Source organism: Salvelinus namaycush, unplaced genomic scaffold (assembly GCF_016432855.1).
Source record: "Salvelinus namaycush isolate Seneca unplaced genomic scaffold, SaNama_1.0 Scaffold116, whole genome shotgun sequence".
NCBI classification, from domain to species: Eukaryota; Metazoa; Chordata; class Actinopteri; order Salmoniformes; family Salmonidae; genus Salvelinus; species Salvelinus namaycush.
Genome location: NW_024057853.1, coordinates 322,655 through 341,185, shown reverse-complemented (window position 1 = coordinate 341,185; position 18,531 = coordinate 322,655). Strand labels below are relative to the sequence as shown.

General features: G+C 47.0%; 1 protein-coding gene across 1 annotated transcript in view; it reads left to right on the top strand.

Annotated features, from left to right (window-relative positions):
* LOC120035939 (neuroserpin-like) overlaps window positions 1-18,531 on the top strand; it is a 41,143-nt gene that overhangs the window by 12,043 nt on the left and 10,569 nt on the right. Inside the window, exons 2-3 of the mRNA XM_038982426.1 lie at window positions 17,232-17,498; window positions 18,472-18,531. The exon at window positions 18,472-18,531 is cut by the window's right edge and continues 171 nt beyond it. Of these exons, the coding sequence (XP_038838354.1) occupies window positions 17,246-17,498; window positions 18,472-18,531 (313 nt within the window). The 5' untranslated portion in view covers window positions 17,232-17,245. The remainder of the gene's footprint in view (window positions 1-17,231; window positions 17,499-18,471) is intronic.

Here is an 18,531-nt window from a genome sequence, read left to right as displayed (position 1 = left end):
TATGAAGTGGAGACAGCAGGTCTGGAGGACAGTACATAATGAAGTGGAGACAGCAGGCCTGGAGGACAGGACATTATGAAGTGGAGACAGCAGGACCGGCGGACAGGACATTTCTTCCTCTATAAGCCAGGTTTCCATTCAATTGGTGACATTTTCATGTGAATTTTCTAAAATCGCCATAAAGAAAAAAAAGCTCATTTCTCCCTCCGGTGGTGTGTTTACACTAAACAGACTTGTTGCAGCAGATTAAAAACCAGTGTGTGATGACGTAGGGCACACAATAATCACTTTTTTTCCACATGACTTCAGATACCAAATAAAAATCGAATGTTCAGTGTTTTTCCGTCACATATTCAACTTTACCAATAGTTTTGTCTCAAACTGTTAAATAGGAAAACACTCCGGTCTTGATATGTGTGTGTTTTTAGCCAACAGCTGGCAGATACAGGAAGTCTACATGGTGACATTATGATAAGAGCGAGAATATTTGTATTTGTCAAACATCGATCATCATGTCAGTAGTTGTTCTATAGATGTGTGTGGGTGAGAGGCAGGTGTATGTGGGTGTCTGTTCATATGAACGGGAGTGTGAAGGAGGGGGTGAATATGTGTAGGAGGGTGGGAGAAAATGGATGTGTAGATGCGTAGGGTATATGTTGTATGTGAATGAAGGAGAATGGACGAGGAAGTACATGTAAAGAGGGGTGTAAATGTGTCTGAGAATTGTTTTATTTACCTTTATTTAACTAGGCAAGTCAGTTAAGAACAAATTCTTATTTACAATGACGGCCTACCCCGGCCAAACACTAACCCGGAGACGCTGGGCCAATTGTGCACCGCCTTATGGGACTCCCAATCACTGCCGGTTGATGCCTTTAGCACTGAGATAAAGTGCCTTAGACCGCTGCGCCACTCGGGAGCCATAAAAGAAGGGAGGGGGGGGAAAAGACGGAGGTGGTGATAAACTGGGTATGGTGGGGGGGAGTGGGTGGTGGAGGGGGGGAGAACAGGGAGTGGGTGGTGGAGGGGGGGAGAACAGGGAGTGGGTGGTGGAGGGGGGAGAATAGGGAGTGGGTGGTGGAGGGGGGGAGGACAGGGAGTGGGTTGTGGAGGGGGGAGAACGGGGAGGGGGGGGGAACAGGGAGTGGGTGGTGGAGGGGGGGGGGGGGGGACAGGGAGTGGGTGGTGGAGGGGGATGGATTTGGTTTGGAAGAGAGAAGGAAGGACCTAATTATACCATAGTGTAATTGTATTAATATTTTTATACACCAAACTTTACAGTTGGCACTATGCATTCGGGCAGGTAGCGATCTGCCGGCATCCACCAAACACAGAAAGTCACTGAGCTCTTCAGTAAGGCCATTCTGTTGACAATGTTTGTCTATGGAGATTGCATGGCTGTGTGCTCGATTTTATACACCTGTCAGCAAAGAGTGTGGCTGAAATAGCTGAATCCACTAATTTGAATGGGTGTCCACATACTTTTGTATAAGTAGTGTATCATCATGATGACTCCAAGTTTACTTCGATATGATGTTTTTTTATATCAATATTTGCACATGAACCGCCGTTTCTCACATAATTAATTTTATGGACACAAAAAGATCACATCATGTCGTGAAGGAATTATATGTTGACATTTATACCATTGTACGGAAACATCCTGCTTCCATCTCAGCTGTCGTGACTGTTTCGATACAGTACGACTTTACTTACATAAAATCTGTGGATGGTAACGTGCTTTATTTCTCTCTCTTTCTCTCTCCATATCTGTCTTTCTCTCTCCATATCTCTCTTTTCCTCTCTTTCTCTCTCCATATCTGTCTTTCTCTCTCCATATCTCTCTTTCTCTCGCCATATCTCTCTGTTTCTCTCTCTCTCTCCATTTCTCTCTTTCTCTCTCTGTTTCTCTCTCTCCATATCTCTCTCTTTCTCTCTCCATAGCTCTCTCTTTCTCTCTCCATAGCTCTCTCTCAACTCCTCTCTCCATAGCTCTCTCTCAACTCATCTCTCCATATCTCTCTATTCCTCTCTCTTTCTCTCTCCATATCTGTCTTTCTCTCTCTTTCTCTCTCCATATCTGTCTTTCTCTCTCCATATCTCTCTATTCCTCTCTTTCTCTCTCCATATCTGTCTTTCTCTCTCCATATCTCTCTTTCTCTCGCCATATCTCTCTGTTTCTCTCTCTCTCTCCATTTCTCTCTTTCTCTCTCTGTTTCTCTCTCTCTCTCTCTCTCCATATCTCTCTCTTTCTCTCTCCATAGCTCTCTCTTTCTCTCTCCATAGCTCTCTCTCAACTCCTCTCTCCATAGCTCTCTCTCTACTCATCTCTCCATATCTCTCTATTCCTCTCTCTTTCTCTCTCCATAGCTCTCTCTCAACTCCTCTCTCCATAGCTCTCTCTCAACTCCTCTCTCCATAGCTCTCTCTCTACTCCTCTCTCTTTCTCTCTCCATAGCTCTCTCTCAACTCCTCTCTCCATAGCTCTCTCTCAACTCCTCTCTCCATAGCTCTCTCTCAACTCCTCTCTCCATAGCTCTCTCTCAACTCCTCTCTCCATAGCTCTCTCTCTACTCCTCTCTCTTTCTCTCTCCATAGCTCTCTCTCAACTCCTCTCTCCATAGCTCTCTCTCCACTCCTCTCTCCATAGCTCTCTATTCCTCTCTCTCTCCACTCCTCTCTATAGCTCTCTCTCCACTCCTCTCTCCATAGCTCTCTATTCCTCTCTCTCTCCATAGCTCTCTATTCCTCTCTCTCTCCACTCCTCTCTCTATAGCTCTCTCTCCACTCCTCTCTCTATAGCTCTCTCTCCACTCCTCTCTCCATATCTCTCTATTCCTCTCTCTTTCTCTCTATATTTCTCTCTCCATATCTCTCTCTTTCTCTCTCTCTTTCTCTCCATATCTCTATTTCACACAGAATGTTTCATGTTGATTATTTCTTTGGGTGAAGCCAGGGGACACCCATCTTGTTGAATAGTGTCGGCTCTTCTCCTTTCATATGAGTCAGAACACTTCTACAAGAAGGAATCCATAACAACAAACTCACCTCCCTTAATAACAGCCCCGATGGGGAAATTCTCCTGACTTTGAGGCAAGACTTCAGTCCACTTGATTGACAAAGCCCTTGTGAAAACGATGAGCTGTATCTAAAAGGCAGAGACGGTATACTGACGGAGATAGTTGAAGCGTTGGAGTGGGAAGATGCACACACAAGTTGTGACAGGGATGGGTTTTGACATCCTGGTGTCTCACTGAAATCCCTCCCCGGGAGGCCTGCTTCTGAAGGACGTTCCTGAATATCAGATTGTGTCTGCGTGTGTGTGGTGGGAGGAATAAGGGGGCAAATGACTTTAAAGTGACACAGAATGATACCCAGAGAATACCTCTCAGAATGTCTGAATTCTCAGAAAGTATGAGAGCTGTACTTGTTGTTATCGCTGAGGCCTATCTATCGCTCTGATCAGCAGCATGTAGCTCACACAGAGACAAGCAGTGGAGTGGTCCACAGCTCTGTGTTCTCTGTTCTCTCAACCCTAACACAGCTCTGTGTTCTCTGTTCTCTCAAGCCTAACACAGCTCTGTGGTCTCTCAAACCTAACACAGCTCTGTGTTCTCTCAACCCTAACACAGCTCTGTGTTCTCTCAACCCTAACACAGCTCTGTGTTCTCTCAACCCTAACACAGCTCTGTGTTCTCTCAACCCTAACACAGCTCTGTGTTCTCTCAACCCTAACACAGCTCTGTGTTCTCTCAACCCTAACACAGCTCTGTGTTCTCTCAACCCTAACACAGCTCTGTGTTCTCTCAACCCTAACACAGCTCTGTGTTCTCTCAACCCTAACACAGCTCTGTGTTCTCTCAACCCTAACACAGCTCTGTGTTCTCTCAACCCTAACACAGCTCTGTGTTCTCTCAACCCTAACACAGCTCTGTGTTCTCTCAACCCTAACACAGCTCTGTGTTCTCTCAACCCTAACACAGCTCTGCGTTCTCTCAACCCTAACACAGCTCTGCGTTCTCTCAACCCTAACACAGCTCTGTGTTCTCTCAACCCTAACACAGCTCTGTGTTCTCTCAACCCTAACACAGCTCTGTGGTCTCTCAACCCTAACACAGCTCTGTGGTCTCTGTTCTCTCAACCCTAACACAGCTCTGTTCTCTCAACCCTAACACAGCTCCGTGTTCTCTCAACCCTAACACAGCTCCGTGTTCTCTGTGGTCTCTCAAACCTAACACAACTCTCTGTCCTCTGTGTTCTCTCAACCCTAACACAGCTCTCTGTCCTCCGTGTTCTCTCAAACCTAGCACAGCTCTCTGTCCTCTGTGGTCTCTCAAACCTAGCACAGCTCTGTGTTCTCTCAAACCTAACACAGCACAATGTCCTCTGTGTTCTCTCAAACCTAGCACAGCTCTGTGGTCTCTCAAACCTAGCACAGCTCTGTGTTCTCTCAAACCTAGCACAGCTCTCTGTCCTCTGTGTTCTCTCAAACCTAACACAGCTCTCTGTTCTCTCTGTTCTCTCAAACCTAGCACAGCTCTCTGTCCTCCCTGTTCTCTCAAACCTAACACAGCTCTGTGGTCTCTCAAACCTAGCACAGCTCTGTGGTCTCTCAAACCTAGCACAGCTCTCTGTCCTCTCTGTTCTCTCAAACCTAGCACAGCTCTCTGTCCTCTCTGTTCTCTCAAACCTAGCACAGCTCTCTGTCCTCCCTGTTCTCTCAAACCTAGCACAGCTCTCTGTCCTCCCTGTTCTCTCAAACCTAACACAGCTCTGTGGTCTCTCAAACCTAGCACAGCTCTGTGGTCTCTCAAACCTAACACAGCTCTCTGTTCTCTGTGTTCTCTCAAACCTAACACAGCTCTGTGGTCTCTCAAACCTAGCACAGCTCTGTGGTCTCTCAAACCTAACACAGCTCTCTGTCCTCCCTGTTCTCTCAAACCTAGCACAGCTCTGTGGTCTCTCAAACCTAGCACAGCTCTGTGGTCTCTCAAACCTAACACAGCTCTCTGTCCTCTGTGTTCTCTCAACCCTAACACAGCTCTCTGTCCTCTGTGTTCTCTCAAACCTAACACAGCTCTCTGTCCTCTGTGTTCTCTCAAACCTAGCACAGCTCTCTGTCCTCCCTGTTCTCTCAAACCTAGCACAGCTCTCTGTCCTCCCTGTTCTCTCAAACCTAGCACAGCTCTCTGTCCTCCCTGTTCTCTCAAACCTAGCACAGCTCTGTGGTCTCTCAAACCTAACACAGCTCTCTGTCCTCCCTGTTCTCTCAAACCTAACACAGCTCTCTGTCCTCCCTGTTCTCTCAAACCTAACACAGCTCTCTGTCCTCCCTGTTCTCTCAAACCTAACACAGCTCTCTGTCCTCCCTGTTCTCTCAAACCTAACACAGCTCTCTGTCCTCCCTGTTCTCTCAAACCTAGCACAGCTCTGTGGTCTCTCAAACCTAACACAGCTCTCTGTCCTCCCTGTTCTCTCAAACCTAACACAGCTCTCTGTCCTCTGTGTTCTCTCAAACCTAACACAGCTCTGTGGTCTCTCAAACCTAGCACAGCTCTCTGTCCTCTCTGTTCTCTCAAACCTAACACAGCTCTCTGTCCTCTCTGTTCTCTCAAACCTAGCACAGCTCTCTGTCCTCTCTGTTCTCTCAAACCTAGCACAGCTCTCTGTCCTCCCTGTTCTCTCAAACCTAACACAGCTCTCTGTCCTCCCTGTTCTCTCAAACCTAGCACAGCTCTGTGGTCTCTCAAACCTAGCACAGCTCTGTGTTCTCTCAACCCTAACACAGCTCTCTGTCCTCTGTGTTCTCTCAAACCTAACACAGCTCTCTGTCCTCTGTGTTCTCTCAAACCTAGCACAGCTCTCTGTCCTCTGTGTTCTCTCAAACCTAACACAGCTCTCTGTCCTCTGTGTTCTCTCAAACCTAACACAGCTCTCTGTCCTCTGTGTTCTCTCAAACCTAGCACAGCTCTCTGTCCTCTGTGTTCTCTCAAACCTAACACAGCTCTCTGTCCTCTGTGTTCTCTCAAACCTAGCACAGCTCTGTGTTCTCTCAAACCTAACACGGCTCTCTGTCCTCTGTGTTCTCTCAAACCTAACACAGCTCTCTGTCCTCTGTGTTCTCTCAAACCTAACACAGCTCTCTGTCCTCCCTGTTCTCTCAAACCTAACACAGCTCTCTGTTCTCTCAAACCTAACACAGCTCTCTGTTCTCTCAACCCTAACACAGCTCTCTGTCCTCTGTGTTCTCTCAACCCTAACACAGCTCTCTGTCCTCTGTGTTCTCTCAAACCTAACACAGCTCTGTGGTCTCTCAAACCTAGCACAGCTCTCTGTCCTCTCTGTTCTCTCAAACCTAACACAGCTCTCTGTCCTCTGTGTTCTCTCAAACCTAACACAGCTCTGTGGTCTCTCAAACCTAGCACAGCTCTCTGTCCTCTCTGTTCTCTCAAACCTAACACAGCTCTCTGTCCTCTCTGTTCTCTCAAACCTAGCACAGCTCTCTGTCCTCTCTGTTCTCTCAAACCTAGCACAGCTCTCTGTCCTCCCTGTTCTCTCAAACCTAACACAGCTCTCTGTCCTCCCTGTTCTCTCAAACCTAGCACAGCTCTGTGGTCTCTCAAACCTAGCACAGCTCTGTGGTCTCTCAAACCTAACACAGCTCTCTGTCCTCCCTGTTCTCTCAAACCTAGCACAGCTCTGTGTTCTCTCAAACCTAACACAGCTCTCTGTCCTCTGTGTTCTCTCAAACCTAACACAGCTCTCTGTCCTCTGTGTTCTCTCAAACCTAACACAGCTCTCTGTCCTCTGTGTTCTCTCAAACCTAACACAGCTCTCTGTCCTCTGTGTTCTCTCAAACCTAACACAGCTCTCTGTCCTCTGTGTTCTCTCAAACCTAACACAGCTCTCTGTCCTCTGTGTTCTCTCAAACCTAGCACAGCTCTCTGTCCTCTGTGTTCTCTCAAACCTAACACAGCTCTCTGTCCTCTGTGTTCTCTCAAACCTAGCACAGCTCTGTGTTCTCTCAAACCTAACACAGCTCTCTGTCCTCTGTGTTCTCTCAAACCTAACACAGCTCTCTGTCCTCTGTGTTCTCTCAAACCTAACACAGCTCTCTGTCCTCTGTGTTCTCTCAAACCTAACACAGCTCTCTGTCCTCTGTGTTCTCTCAAACCTAACACAGCTCTCTGTCCTCTGTGTTCTCTCAAACCTAACACAGCTCTCTGTCCTCTGTGTTCTCTCAAACCTAACACAGCTCTCTGTCCTCCCTGTTCTCTCAAACCTAACACAGCTCTCTGTTCTCTCAAACCTAACACAGCTCTCTGTTCTCTCAACCCTAACACAGCTCTCTGTCCTCTGTGTTCTCTCAACCCTAACACAGCTCTCTGTCCTCTGTGTTCTCTCAAACCTAACACAGCTCTCTGTTCTCTCAACCCTAACACAGCTCTCTGTCCTCTGTGTTCTCTCAACCCTAACACAGCTCTCTGTCCTCTGTGTTCTCTCAAACCTAACACAGCTCTCTGTCCTCTGTGTTCTCTCAAACCTAACACAGCTCTCTGTCCTCGCTATTTTCTCCTCCTTACCTACATGTTCTGCTCAACGTTCTGCTGCCATACTGTGCTCCACTCTTTCAGAAATGTGTGATCATAAGGATGTCTTCATAAAGTTTGTCAAGTAGACATGTACATAGAAGTGTAGGAAGGTTTTTGAAGTAGAGATGTCAGTTAAAAGGGTTTCAGGTAGCAGTCTTGAAGTGTGTTTCAGGTAGCAGTCTTGAAGTGTGTTTCAGGTAGCAGTCTTGAAGTGTGTTTCAGGTAGCAGTCTTGAAGTGTGTTTCAGGTAGCAGTCTTGAAGTGTGTTTCAGGTAGCAGTCTTGAAGTGTGTTTCAGGTAGCAGTCTTGAAGTGTGTTTCAGGTAGCAGTCTTGAAGTGTGTTTCAGGTAGGAGTCTTGAAGTGTGTTTCAGGTAGGAGTCTTGAAGTGTGTTTCAGGTAGCAGTCTTGAAGTGTGTTTCAGGTAGCAGTCTTGAAGTGTGGTTCAGGTAGCAGTCTTGAAGTGTGGTTCAGGTAGCAGTCTTGAAGTGTGGTTCAGGTAGCAGTCTTGAAGTGTGGTTCAGGTAGCAGTCTTGAAGTGTGGTTCAGGTAGGAGTCTTGAAGTGTGGTTCAGGTAGGAGTCTTGAAGTGTGGTTCAGGTAGGAGTCTTGAAGTGTGGTTCAGGTAGGAGTCTTGAAGTGTGGTTCAGGTAGGAGTCTTGAAGTGTGGTTCAGGTAGGAGTCTTGAAGTGTGGTTCAGGTAGCAGTCTTGAAGTGTGGTTCAGGTAGCAGTCTTGAAGTGTGGTTCAGGTAGCAGTCTTGAAGTGTGGTTCAGGTAGCAGTCTTGAAGTGTGGTTCAGGTAGCAGTCTTGAAGTGTGGTTCAGGTAGCAGTCTTGAAGTGTGGTTCAGGTAGCAGTCTTGAAGTGTGGTTCAGGTAGGAGTCTTGAAGTGTGGTTCAGGTAGCAGTCTTGAAGTGTGGTTCAGGTAGCAGTCTTGAAGTGTGGTTCAGGTAGCAGTCTTGAAGTGTGGTTCAGGTAGCAGTCTTGAAGTGTGGTTCAGGTAGCAGTCTTGAAGTGTGGTTCAGGTAGCAGTCTTGAAGTGTGTTTCAGGTAGGAGTCTTGAAGTGCGTTTCAGGTAGCAGTCTTGAAGTGCGTTTCAGGTAGGAGTCTTGAAGTGCGGTTCAGGTAGCAGTCTTGAAGTGCGGTTCAGGTAGCAGTCTTGAAGTGCGGTTCAGGTAGCAGTCTTGAAGTGTGGTTCAGGTAGCAGTCTTGAAGTGTGGTTCAGGTAGCAGTCTTGAAGTGTGGTTCAGGTAGCAGTCTTGAAGTGTGGTTCAGGTAGCAGTCTTGAAGTGTGGTTCAGGTAGGAGTCTTGAAGTGTGGTTCAGGTAGGAGTCTTGAAGTGTGGTTCAGGTAGGAGTCTTGAAGTGTGTTTCAGGTAGCAGTCTTGAAGTGTGTTTCAGGTAGCAGTCTTGAAGTGTGGTTCAGGTAGCAGTCTTGAAGTGTGGTTCAGGTAGCAGTCTTGAAGTGTGGTTCAGGTAGCAGTCTTGAAGTGTGGTTCAGGTAGCAGTCTTGAAGTGCGGTTCAGGTAGCAGTCTTGAAGTGCGTTTCAGGTAGCAGTCTTGAAGTGCGTTTCAGGTAGCAGTCTTGAAGTGCGTTTCAGGTAGGAGTCTTGAAGTGCGTTTCAGGTAGCAGTCTTGAAGTGCGTTTCAGGTAGCAGTCTTGAAGTGCGTTTCAGGTAGGAGTCTTGAAGTGCGTTTCAGGTAGCAGTCTTGAAGTGCGTTTCAGGTAGCAGTCTTGAAGTGCGTTTCAGGTAGCAGTCTTGAAGTGCGTTTCAGGTAGCAGTCTTGAAGTGCGTTTCAGGTAGCAGTCTTGAAGTGCGTTTCAGGTAGGAGTCTTGAAGTGCGTTTCAGGTAGGAGTCTTGAAGTGTGGTTCAGGTAGCAGTCTTGAAGTGTGGTTCAGGTAGCAGTCTTGAAGTGTGGTTCAGGTAGCAGTCTTGAAGTGTGGACATGGAGAGAATGATGTCCGTCACCTCCCATCACCATGGTAACAAAGGAAGAAAATTCAGAGGTGTGTGTACATAGCCTGAATGTGTTAGTTGTGTTATAAACCCAGCTACAGGGTAAAACTTGGGTTTAATTCTACTAGCTTGGTAGGTATGCCTTCAAGGTGTTGGGTTTAATTATACTAGCTTGGTAAGTATGCCTTCTTCAAGGTGTCTGGTTTAATTATACTAGCTTGGTAAGTATGCCTTCAAGGTGTCTGGTTTAATTATACTAGCTTGGTAAGTATGCCTTCTTCAAGGTGTCTGGGTTTAATTATACTAGCTTGGTAAGTATGCCTTCTTCAAGGTGTCTGGTTTAAAGGGCATTGAGGACTAAAGTGTCTGAGGAGGACAATGACGTTACGTTCTGAATGTGGAAATGTCAGCTACGGTATATTAGTGGTGATTTAGGATCAGTCGTGTTGCTTTCAAAGGACAACAGGTTTAATGATATTGATTTTAGAAGCTGTGAAGATGAAACATAAATGACTGTAAAGTTCCTGGGGTTTGTGCTTTGCTGGCATCACCTCAGGTTTTTAAGAGGCATATGGGTTTAACAGGTGTTGCTTTTCACCTGTGGCGCTCAGGTGATGCCCATCCCAGACCCTTACCCCCCCTCCACGCCCTCTCCCTCTCTCCCCAGTTTGTCTACCTTTACCCTCCCTCCCACGCCCTCTCCCTCTCTCCCCAGTCGGTCTACCCCCCTCCCTTACAGATGGCAGGCTGCTTTAAGAGAACAGCTCTGCTCCCACAACTCATAAGGTCACACAGGTGTCACTATTACCCAGATAATCCCCCACCTCCGCCTCCCCCCTCCCTCCCACGCCCTCCCCCTCCCTCCCACGCCCTCCCCCTCACTCCCACGTCTTTATCTGGCTCACAACCTGCCCTCTGTGTCGGGTTTATGGAGGAGCCACAGACAATGCTCCACTTACCCAATGAGAGCAGGCGTTGGAGCAGGCGTGGCCACGTGAGAGGTTCTTTGCCATTTGGGAGGGAGACGTCACCCGACTAACCGGTGCCTGTATGTAGCCTCGCTACTGTATATAGCCTCGCTACTGTATATAGCCTCACTACTGTATATAGCCTCGCTACTGTATATAGCCTCGCTACTGTATATAGCCTCTCTACTGTATATAGCCTCGCTACTGTATATAGCCTCGCTACTGTATATAGCCTCTCTACTGTATATAGCCTCTCTACTGTATATAGCCTCTCTACTGTATATAGCCTCTCTACTGTATATAGCCTCACTACTGTATATAGCCTCGCTACTGTATATAGCCTCTCTACTGTTATTTTCAGTGTCTTTTTACTGTTGTTTTTATTTCTTTACTTATCTTTTGTTCACCTAATACCTAATTTTTACTTACAAATCGCACTGTTGGTTAGGGCCTGTAAGTAAGCATTTCACTCTAAGGTCTACACCTGTTGTATTCGGCGCATATAACAAATAAACTTTGATTTGATTTGACAACAAAGGACCCGAGTCATTGTCCAACATGTCTCACATTCCAATGGAGAGGATTCTAGAATTATTAACACATTCCAATGGAGAGGATTCTAGAATTATTAACACATTCCAATGGAGAGGATTCTAGAATTATTAACACATTCCAATGGAGAGGATTCTAGAATTATTAACACATTCCAATGGAGAGGATTCTAGAATTATTAACACATTCCAATGGAGAGGATTCTAGAATTATTAACACATTCCATGTTTTGAGAGAGTTCCTAGAGCGGAACTGAGGAAGTCTGCATGGATATGATCGTTGTGTGCCATAGTTGAACTCTAATTTTGTGTGTCAGGCTAGGCTACCCACTGGGCACACAGCGCTTGAAGCACCGTTGTTTCTCCGTCATATCAATGAAATTACGTTGAATCAACATTGAATAGACACACGGAGCCCCAAACACACAAACAACATGCAGGGTGTCATGTCAAAATCTTCCTAGCGTGAAATAGTTCCCAATATGTATAAATCATCCCAGCGTGAAATAGTTCCCAATATGTATAAATCATCCCGTGTGAAATAGTTCTCTGATTTCACCTCAGCCATCCACATCAAGAGATGAGCTCAGCCATCCACATCAAGAGATGAGCTCAGCCGTCCACATAAAGAGATGAGCTCAGCCGTCCACATAAAGAGATGAGCTCAGCCATCCACATAAAGAGATGAGCTCAGCTGTCCACATAAAGAGATGAGCTCAGCCATCCACATAAAGAGATGAGCTCAGCCATCCACATAAAGAGATGAGCTCAGCTGTCCACATAAAGAGATGAGCTCAGCCATCCACATAAAGAGATGAGCTCAGCCATCCACATAAAGAGATGAGCTCAGCCATCCACATAAAGAGATGAGCTCAGCCATCCACATAAAGAGATGAGCTCAGCCATCCACATAAAGAGATGAGCTCAGCCATCCACATAAAGAGATGAGCGTGCAAGTATTGAACTGGGAACATTTTCATACTGGGAGAAATTTTACAGCATGACGTTACAATCAGAACAATTGGGAACTATTTCACGCTGGGAAGATTTATACATATTGGGAACTATTTCACGCTGGGATGATTTTGACATGACACAGGGTACCTTAAACTTATTAAGCGGCTCAACAATACACAACAGAGAACTAGGGAGGGACATCCCCTCTGTATATGTTCCTCTCTCCCATTCCCTCTATCGCTCTAAAAACATAATAGCTCCTGTTTTCTTTATTTGTGCAGAAAACAGCATTGCCAGGCAACGGTATGAGGCAGAGGGATGATACTGCATGAATTGCGTTTGTATATATATATATATATATATATATATATTTATATATATGTGTGTGTGTGTGTGTGTGTTCAGCAGGAGCAGCCAGAACACACCAGTCCCCTTAAGAACTGTGTGTAACATGCTGCTTTGAGGTTGGGAGAGAAGGAGAGGAAGAGAGGGAGGGAGAGGGAGGGAGGGAGGAAGAGAGGGAGGGCTATCAGGGGTGCTGCTCAGAGGGGGTGGGGTCCCCTGGGTGTGGGGTTCTTCATTTGTCTGTCCCGCTGTGTTGTCGATGCTATGGTCAGTGTCTGGGGTGGACTGTCCTGCTGTGGTGTCGAGACTTTGGTCACGGTCTGGGGTGGACTGTCCTGCTGTGGTGTCGAGACTTTGGTCACGGTCTGGGGTGGACTGTCCTGCTGTGGTGTCGAGACTTTGGTCTGGGGTGGACTGTCCTGCTGTGATGTCGAGGCTTTGGTCTGGGGTGGACTGTCCTGCTGTGGTGTCGAGACTTTGGTCACGGTCTGGGGTGGACTGTCCTGCTGTGGTGTCGAGACTTTGGTCACGGTCTGGGGTGGACTGTCCTGCTGTGGTGTCGAGACTTTGGTCTGGGGTGTACTGTCCTGCTGTGATGTCGAGGCTTTGGTCTGGGGTGGACTGTCCTGCTGTGGTGTCGAGACTTTGGTCTGGGGTGGACTGTCCTGCTGTGGTGTCGAGGCTTTGGTCTGGGGTGGACTGTCCTGCTGTGGTGTCGAGACTTTGGTCTGGGGTGGACTGTCCTGCTGTGGTGTCGAGACTTTGGTCTGGGGTGGACTGTCTTGCTGTGGTGTCGAGACTTTGGTCTGGGGTGGACTGTCCTGCTGTGATGTCGAGGCTTTGGTCAGGGTCTGGGGTGGACTGTCCTGCTGTGATGTCGAGGCTTTGGTCAGGGTCTGGGGTGGACTGTCCTGCTGTGATGTCGAGGCTTTGGTCAGGGTCTGGGGTGGACTGTCCTGCTGTGATGTCGAGGCTTTGGTCAGGGTCTGGGGTGGACTGTCCTGCTGTGGTGTCAAGGCTTTGGTCAGGGTCTGGGGTGGACTGTCCTGCTGTGATGTCGAGGCTTTGGTCAGGGTCTGGGGTGGACTGTCCTGCTGTGGTGTCGAGGCTTTGGTCAGGGTCTGGGGTGGACTGTCCTGCTGTGGTGTCGAGGCTTTGGTCAGGGTCTGGGGTGGACTGTCCTGCTGTGGTGTCGAGGCTTTGGTCAGGGTCTGGGGTGGACTGTCCTGCTGTGGTGTCGAGGCTTTGGTCAGGGTCTGGGGTGGACTGTCCTGCTGGCTTCTCCTGCTCTTTCTCCTGTTGATGTTGTCTCACCACAGTCCAGAGTGTAGATATGTCTCTCTCCAGCTCTCCAGGTCAGGTTGAGGGGGGGGGTTCTTGAGCTGAACAATGTTTTTGTGCTGACTAGAGTGTGTTCCACCTGCCTTACCTCCAGCTGGGTGAATGTATCCTTCATGTCAATGAGGGGGTAGTACTCTGTGCTGGGGGGTTGACTTTCTGCTTGGGGTTGCTCGTCTGTGGGGTTGTATAATGAAGAGTTGTGGTCTGACACGCTCGGGGTATCTTTCTCACGAGAGAGCTTATCCTGCTGAGCTATCTCTTTGATTATTTGAATGTCCAGTGAAAAATGTTTGGGGCCCTGTACCAATACTGTTCCAGAATTGTACAGGTTGACATGGGCTGACTCAGAGTCCTCGTTGTCTAGTGTCCTGAGAGTTCACCCTTCGCAAACACACCACCTCTTGACAGAGGACTAGTGTGTTAATATAGCACTGTGCCATGCCAGGGGATGTTCTGTGTGGAAGAGTAAGTTGCTTACATTTGGATTTTTTTATAATAGTCAGCAAAAAATGTCTCTTGATTTTCCATAAGAAGCTTCTTTTTGTGCTCTTTTCGTTCCTTGTCGTTTTTTTACATCCAAAGGATACTGTATTGTAATGATCTCTGAACAGCGGGAGGGGGCTTCAAAGGCCTCTGCATTTGGGAGGCTGTGAAACTCTCCTGCCATTGTTGGGTTTGACACCTCACCGCTTTGACACCTCTCACTTCACACCTCAGTTGCTAATTGAAGTTGTATCCATTCTGTCTATCAAGCTTGGTACCATTAACTTATCGTCCAGTTCTTATAAAGTAAAATATATCATTGTAATGTATTTTTCTTCTTGGCTTTAAAAGTAGCTTCAGACTAAACATGACTCACTCAGTTCCAGGTTGGATGTTGTTTTAAGGTTTTTGTTGTTTGCTTGCCAGAGCATTTCCTGTATAGTTTGGGAGAAATAATATTTGGAAGTAGGAATCCTTCCAGGTCATTTTGTCCAAAATCAGTTTGGAGTTTTGATTTGGATTGAAATGTATGTTGTGGAGGGTAATAACCTGTATATGTCCTGGTGACATAGTGTTGTGGAGGGTAGTAACCTGTATATGTCCTGGTGACATAGTGTTGTGGAGGGTAAAAACCTGTATATGTCAAGGTGACATAGTGTTGTGGGGGGTAGTAACCTGTATATGTCCTGGTGACATAGTGTTGTGGAGGGTAATAACCTGTATATGTCAAGGTGACATAGTGTTGTGGGGGGTAGTAACCTGTATATGTCCTGGTGACATAGTGTTGTGGAGGGTAATAACCTGTATATGTCAAGGTGACATAGTGTTGTGGGGGTTAGTAACCTGTATATGTCAAGGTGACATAGTGTTGTGGAGGGTAATAACCTGTATATGTCAAGGTGACATAGTGACGGTTATGTTGTGGAGGGTAGTAACCTGTATATGTCAAGGTGACATAGTGTTGTGGAGGGTAGTAACCTGTATATGTCAAGGTGACATAGTGAAGGTTATGTTGTGGAGGGTAATAACCTGTATATGTCAAGGTGACATAGTGTTGTGGAGGGTAGTAACCTGTATATGTCCTGGTGACATAGTGAAGGTTATGTTGTGGAGGGTAGTATCCTGTATATGTCAAGGTGACATAGTGTTGTGGAGGGTAGTATCCTGTATATGTCAAGGTGACATAGTGAAGGTTATGTTGTAGAGGGTAGTATCCTTTATATGTCAAGGTGACATAGTGAAGGTTATGTTGTGGAGGGTAGTAACCTGTGTATGTCAAGGTGACATAGTGAATGTTATGTTGTGGAGGGTAGTATCCTGTATATGTCAAGGTGACATAGTGAAGGTTATGTTGTGGAGGGTAGTAACCTGTATATGTCAAGGTGACATAGTGAAGGTTATGTTGTAGGGGGTAGTATCCTGTATATGTCAAGGTGACATAGTGAAGGTTATGTTGTTTAGGGCAGTATCCTGTATATGTCAAGGTGACATAGTGAAGGTTATGTTGAGGGTAGTATCCTGTATATATCCTGGTGACATAGTGAAGGTTATGTTGTGGAGGGTAGCATCCTGTATATGTCCTGGTGACATAGTGAAGGTTATGTTGTGGAGGGTAGTAACCTGTATATGTCCTGGTGACATAGTGAAGGTTGTGTTGTGGAAGGTAGTATCCTGTATATGTCAAGGTGACATAGTGAAGGTTATGTTGTGGAGGGTAGTATCCTGTATATGTCCTGGTGACATAGTGAAGGTTATGCTGTGGAGGGTAGTATCCTGTATATGTCCTGGTGACATAGTGAAGGTTATGTTGTGGAGGGTAGTATCTTGTATATGTCCTGGTGACATAGTGAAGGTTATGTTGTAGAGGGCAGTATCCTGTATATGTCCTGGTGACACAGTGAAGGTTATGTTGTTTAGGGCAGTATCCTGTATATGTCAAGGTGACATAGTGAAGGTTATGTTGTGGAGGGTAGTATCCTGTATATGTCAAGGTGACATAGTGAAGGTTATGTTGTGGAGGGTACTATCCTGTATATGTCAAGGTGACATAGTGAAAGTTATGTTGCGGAGGGTAGTATCCTGTATATGTCAAGGTGACATAGTGAAAGTTATGTTGTGGAGGGTAGTAACCTGTATATGTCCTGGTGACATAGTGAAAGTTATGTTGTGGAGGGTAGTAACCTGTATATGTCCTGGTGACATAGTGAAAGTTATGTTGTGGAGGGTAGTAACCTGTATATGTCCTGGTGACATAGTGAAAGTTATGTTGTGGAGGGTAGTAACCTGTATATGTCCTGGTGACATAGTGAAGGTTATGTTGTGGAGGGTAGTAACCTGTATATGTCCTGGTGACATAGTGAAGGTTATGTTGTGGAGGGTAGTAACCTGTATATGTCCTGGTGACATAGTGAAGGTTATGTTGTGGAGGGTAGTATACTGTATATGTCCTGGTGACATAGTGAAAGTTATGTTGTGGAGGGTAGTAACCTGTATATGTCCTGGTGACATAGTGAAGGTTATGTTGTGGAGGGTAGTAACCTGTATATGTCCTGGTGACATAGTGAAGGTTATGTTGTGGAGGGTAGTAACCTGTATATGTCCTGGTGACATAGTGAAGGTTATGTTGTGGAGGGTAGTAACCTGTATATGTCCTGGTGACATAGTGAAGGTTATGTTGTGGAGGGTAGTAACCTGTATATGTCCTGGTGACATAGTGAAAGTTATGTTGTGGAGGGTAGTAACCTGTATATGTCCTGGTGACATAGTGAAGGTTATGTTGTGGAGGGTAGTAACCTGTATATGTCCTGGTGACATAGTGAAAGTTATGTTGTGGAGGGTAGTAACCTGTATATGTCCTGGTGACATAGTGAAGGTTATGTTGTGGAGGGTAGTAACCTGTATATGTCCTGGTGACATTGTGAAAGTTATGTTGTGGAGGGTAGTAACCTGTATATGTCCTTGCCCAAAAAAGTTTATCTAACTCTAAATCTATCTTTTTGTAAAAACATGCTGAAAAAGTCTCTCTCTCTCTCTCTCTAGCTTTCAACTCTCCCATGTTTATTATCGGCCTCCTGCCACTCCTCCTGTGGCCGGGCCCTGGTTGCCGTGCGGCTGACATTCCGGAGGATACCACGGCAGAGTTCTCTGTCAGACTGTACCACCAGCTGCAGGCGAGGGCGGGGGACGACAACATCATCTTCTCCCCCCTCAGCGTGGCTGTGGCCCTGGGCATGGTGGAGCTGGGGGCCCGCGGGGCCTCCCTCACACAGATACGCCAGGCTGTCGGCTTCAGCCACCTACCGACAGGTATGCACACTGCAGAACACACACACACAGCCACCTACCGACAGGTATGCACACTGCAGAACACACACACACACAGCCACCTACCGACAGGTATGCACACTGCAGAACACACACACACTCACACAACCACCTACCGACAGGTATACACACCGCAGAACACACACACACACACTCACACTCACACTCACACACACACACACACACACACACACACACACACACACACACACACACACAGCCACCTACCGACAGGTATACACACCGCAGAACACACACACACACACACACACACACACACACACACACACACACACACACACAGCCACCTACCGACAGGTATACACACCGCAGAACACACACACACACACTCACACTCACACACACACACACACACACACACACACACACACACACACACACACACACACAGCCACCTACCGACAGGTATACACACCGCAGAACACACACACACACACACACACACACACACACACACACACACACACACACACACACACACACACACAGCCACCTACCGACAGGTATACACACCGCAGAACACACACACACACACACACACACACACACACACACACACACACACACACACACACACACACACACACACACAGCCACCTACCGACAGGTATACACACACACACACACACACACACACACACACACACACAGCCACCTACCGACAGGTATACACACCGCAGAACACACACACACTCACACAACCACCTACCGACAGGTATGCACACTGCAGAACACACACACACACACTCACACAACCACCTACCGACAGGTATGCACCCGCAGAACACACACTCACACAACCACCTACCGACAGGTATACACACCTCAGAACACACACACACACACACACACACACACTGCCACCTACCGACAGGTATATACACTCACACAGCCACCTCCCAGTGAGTAAGACGTCTCTCTGTCCGTCTCCCAGATGAGGAGTTCTCTCTGCTCCAGAACCTGACAGGGGCTCTGTCTGAAGACGACGCCCACT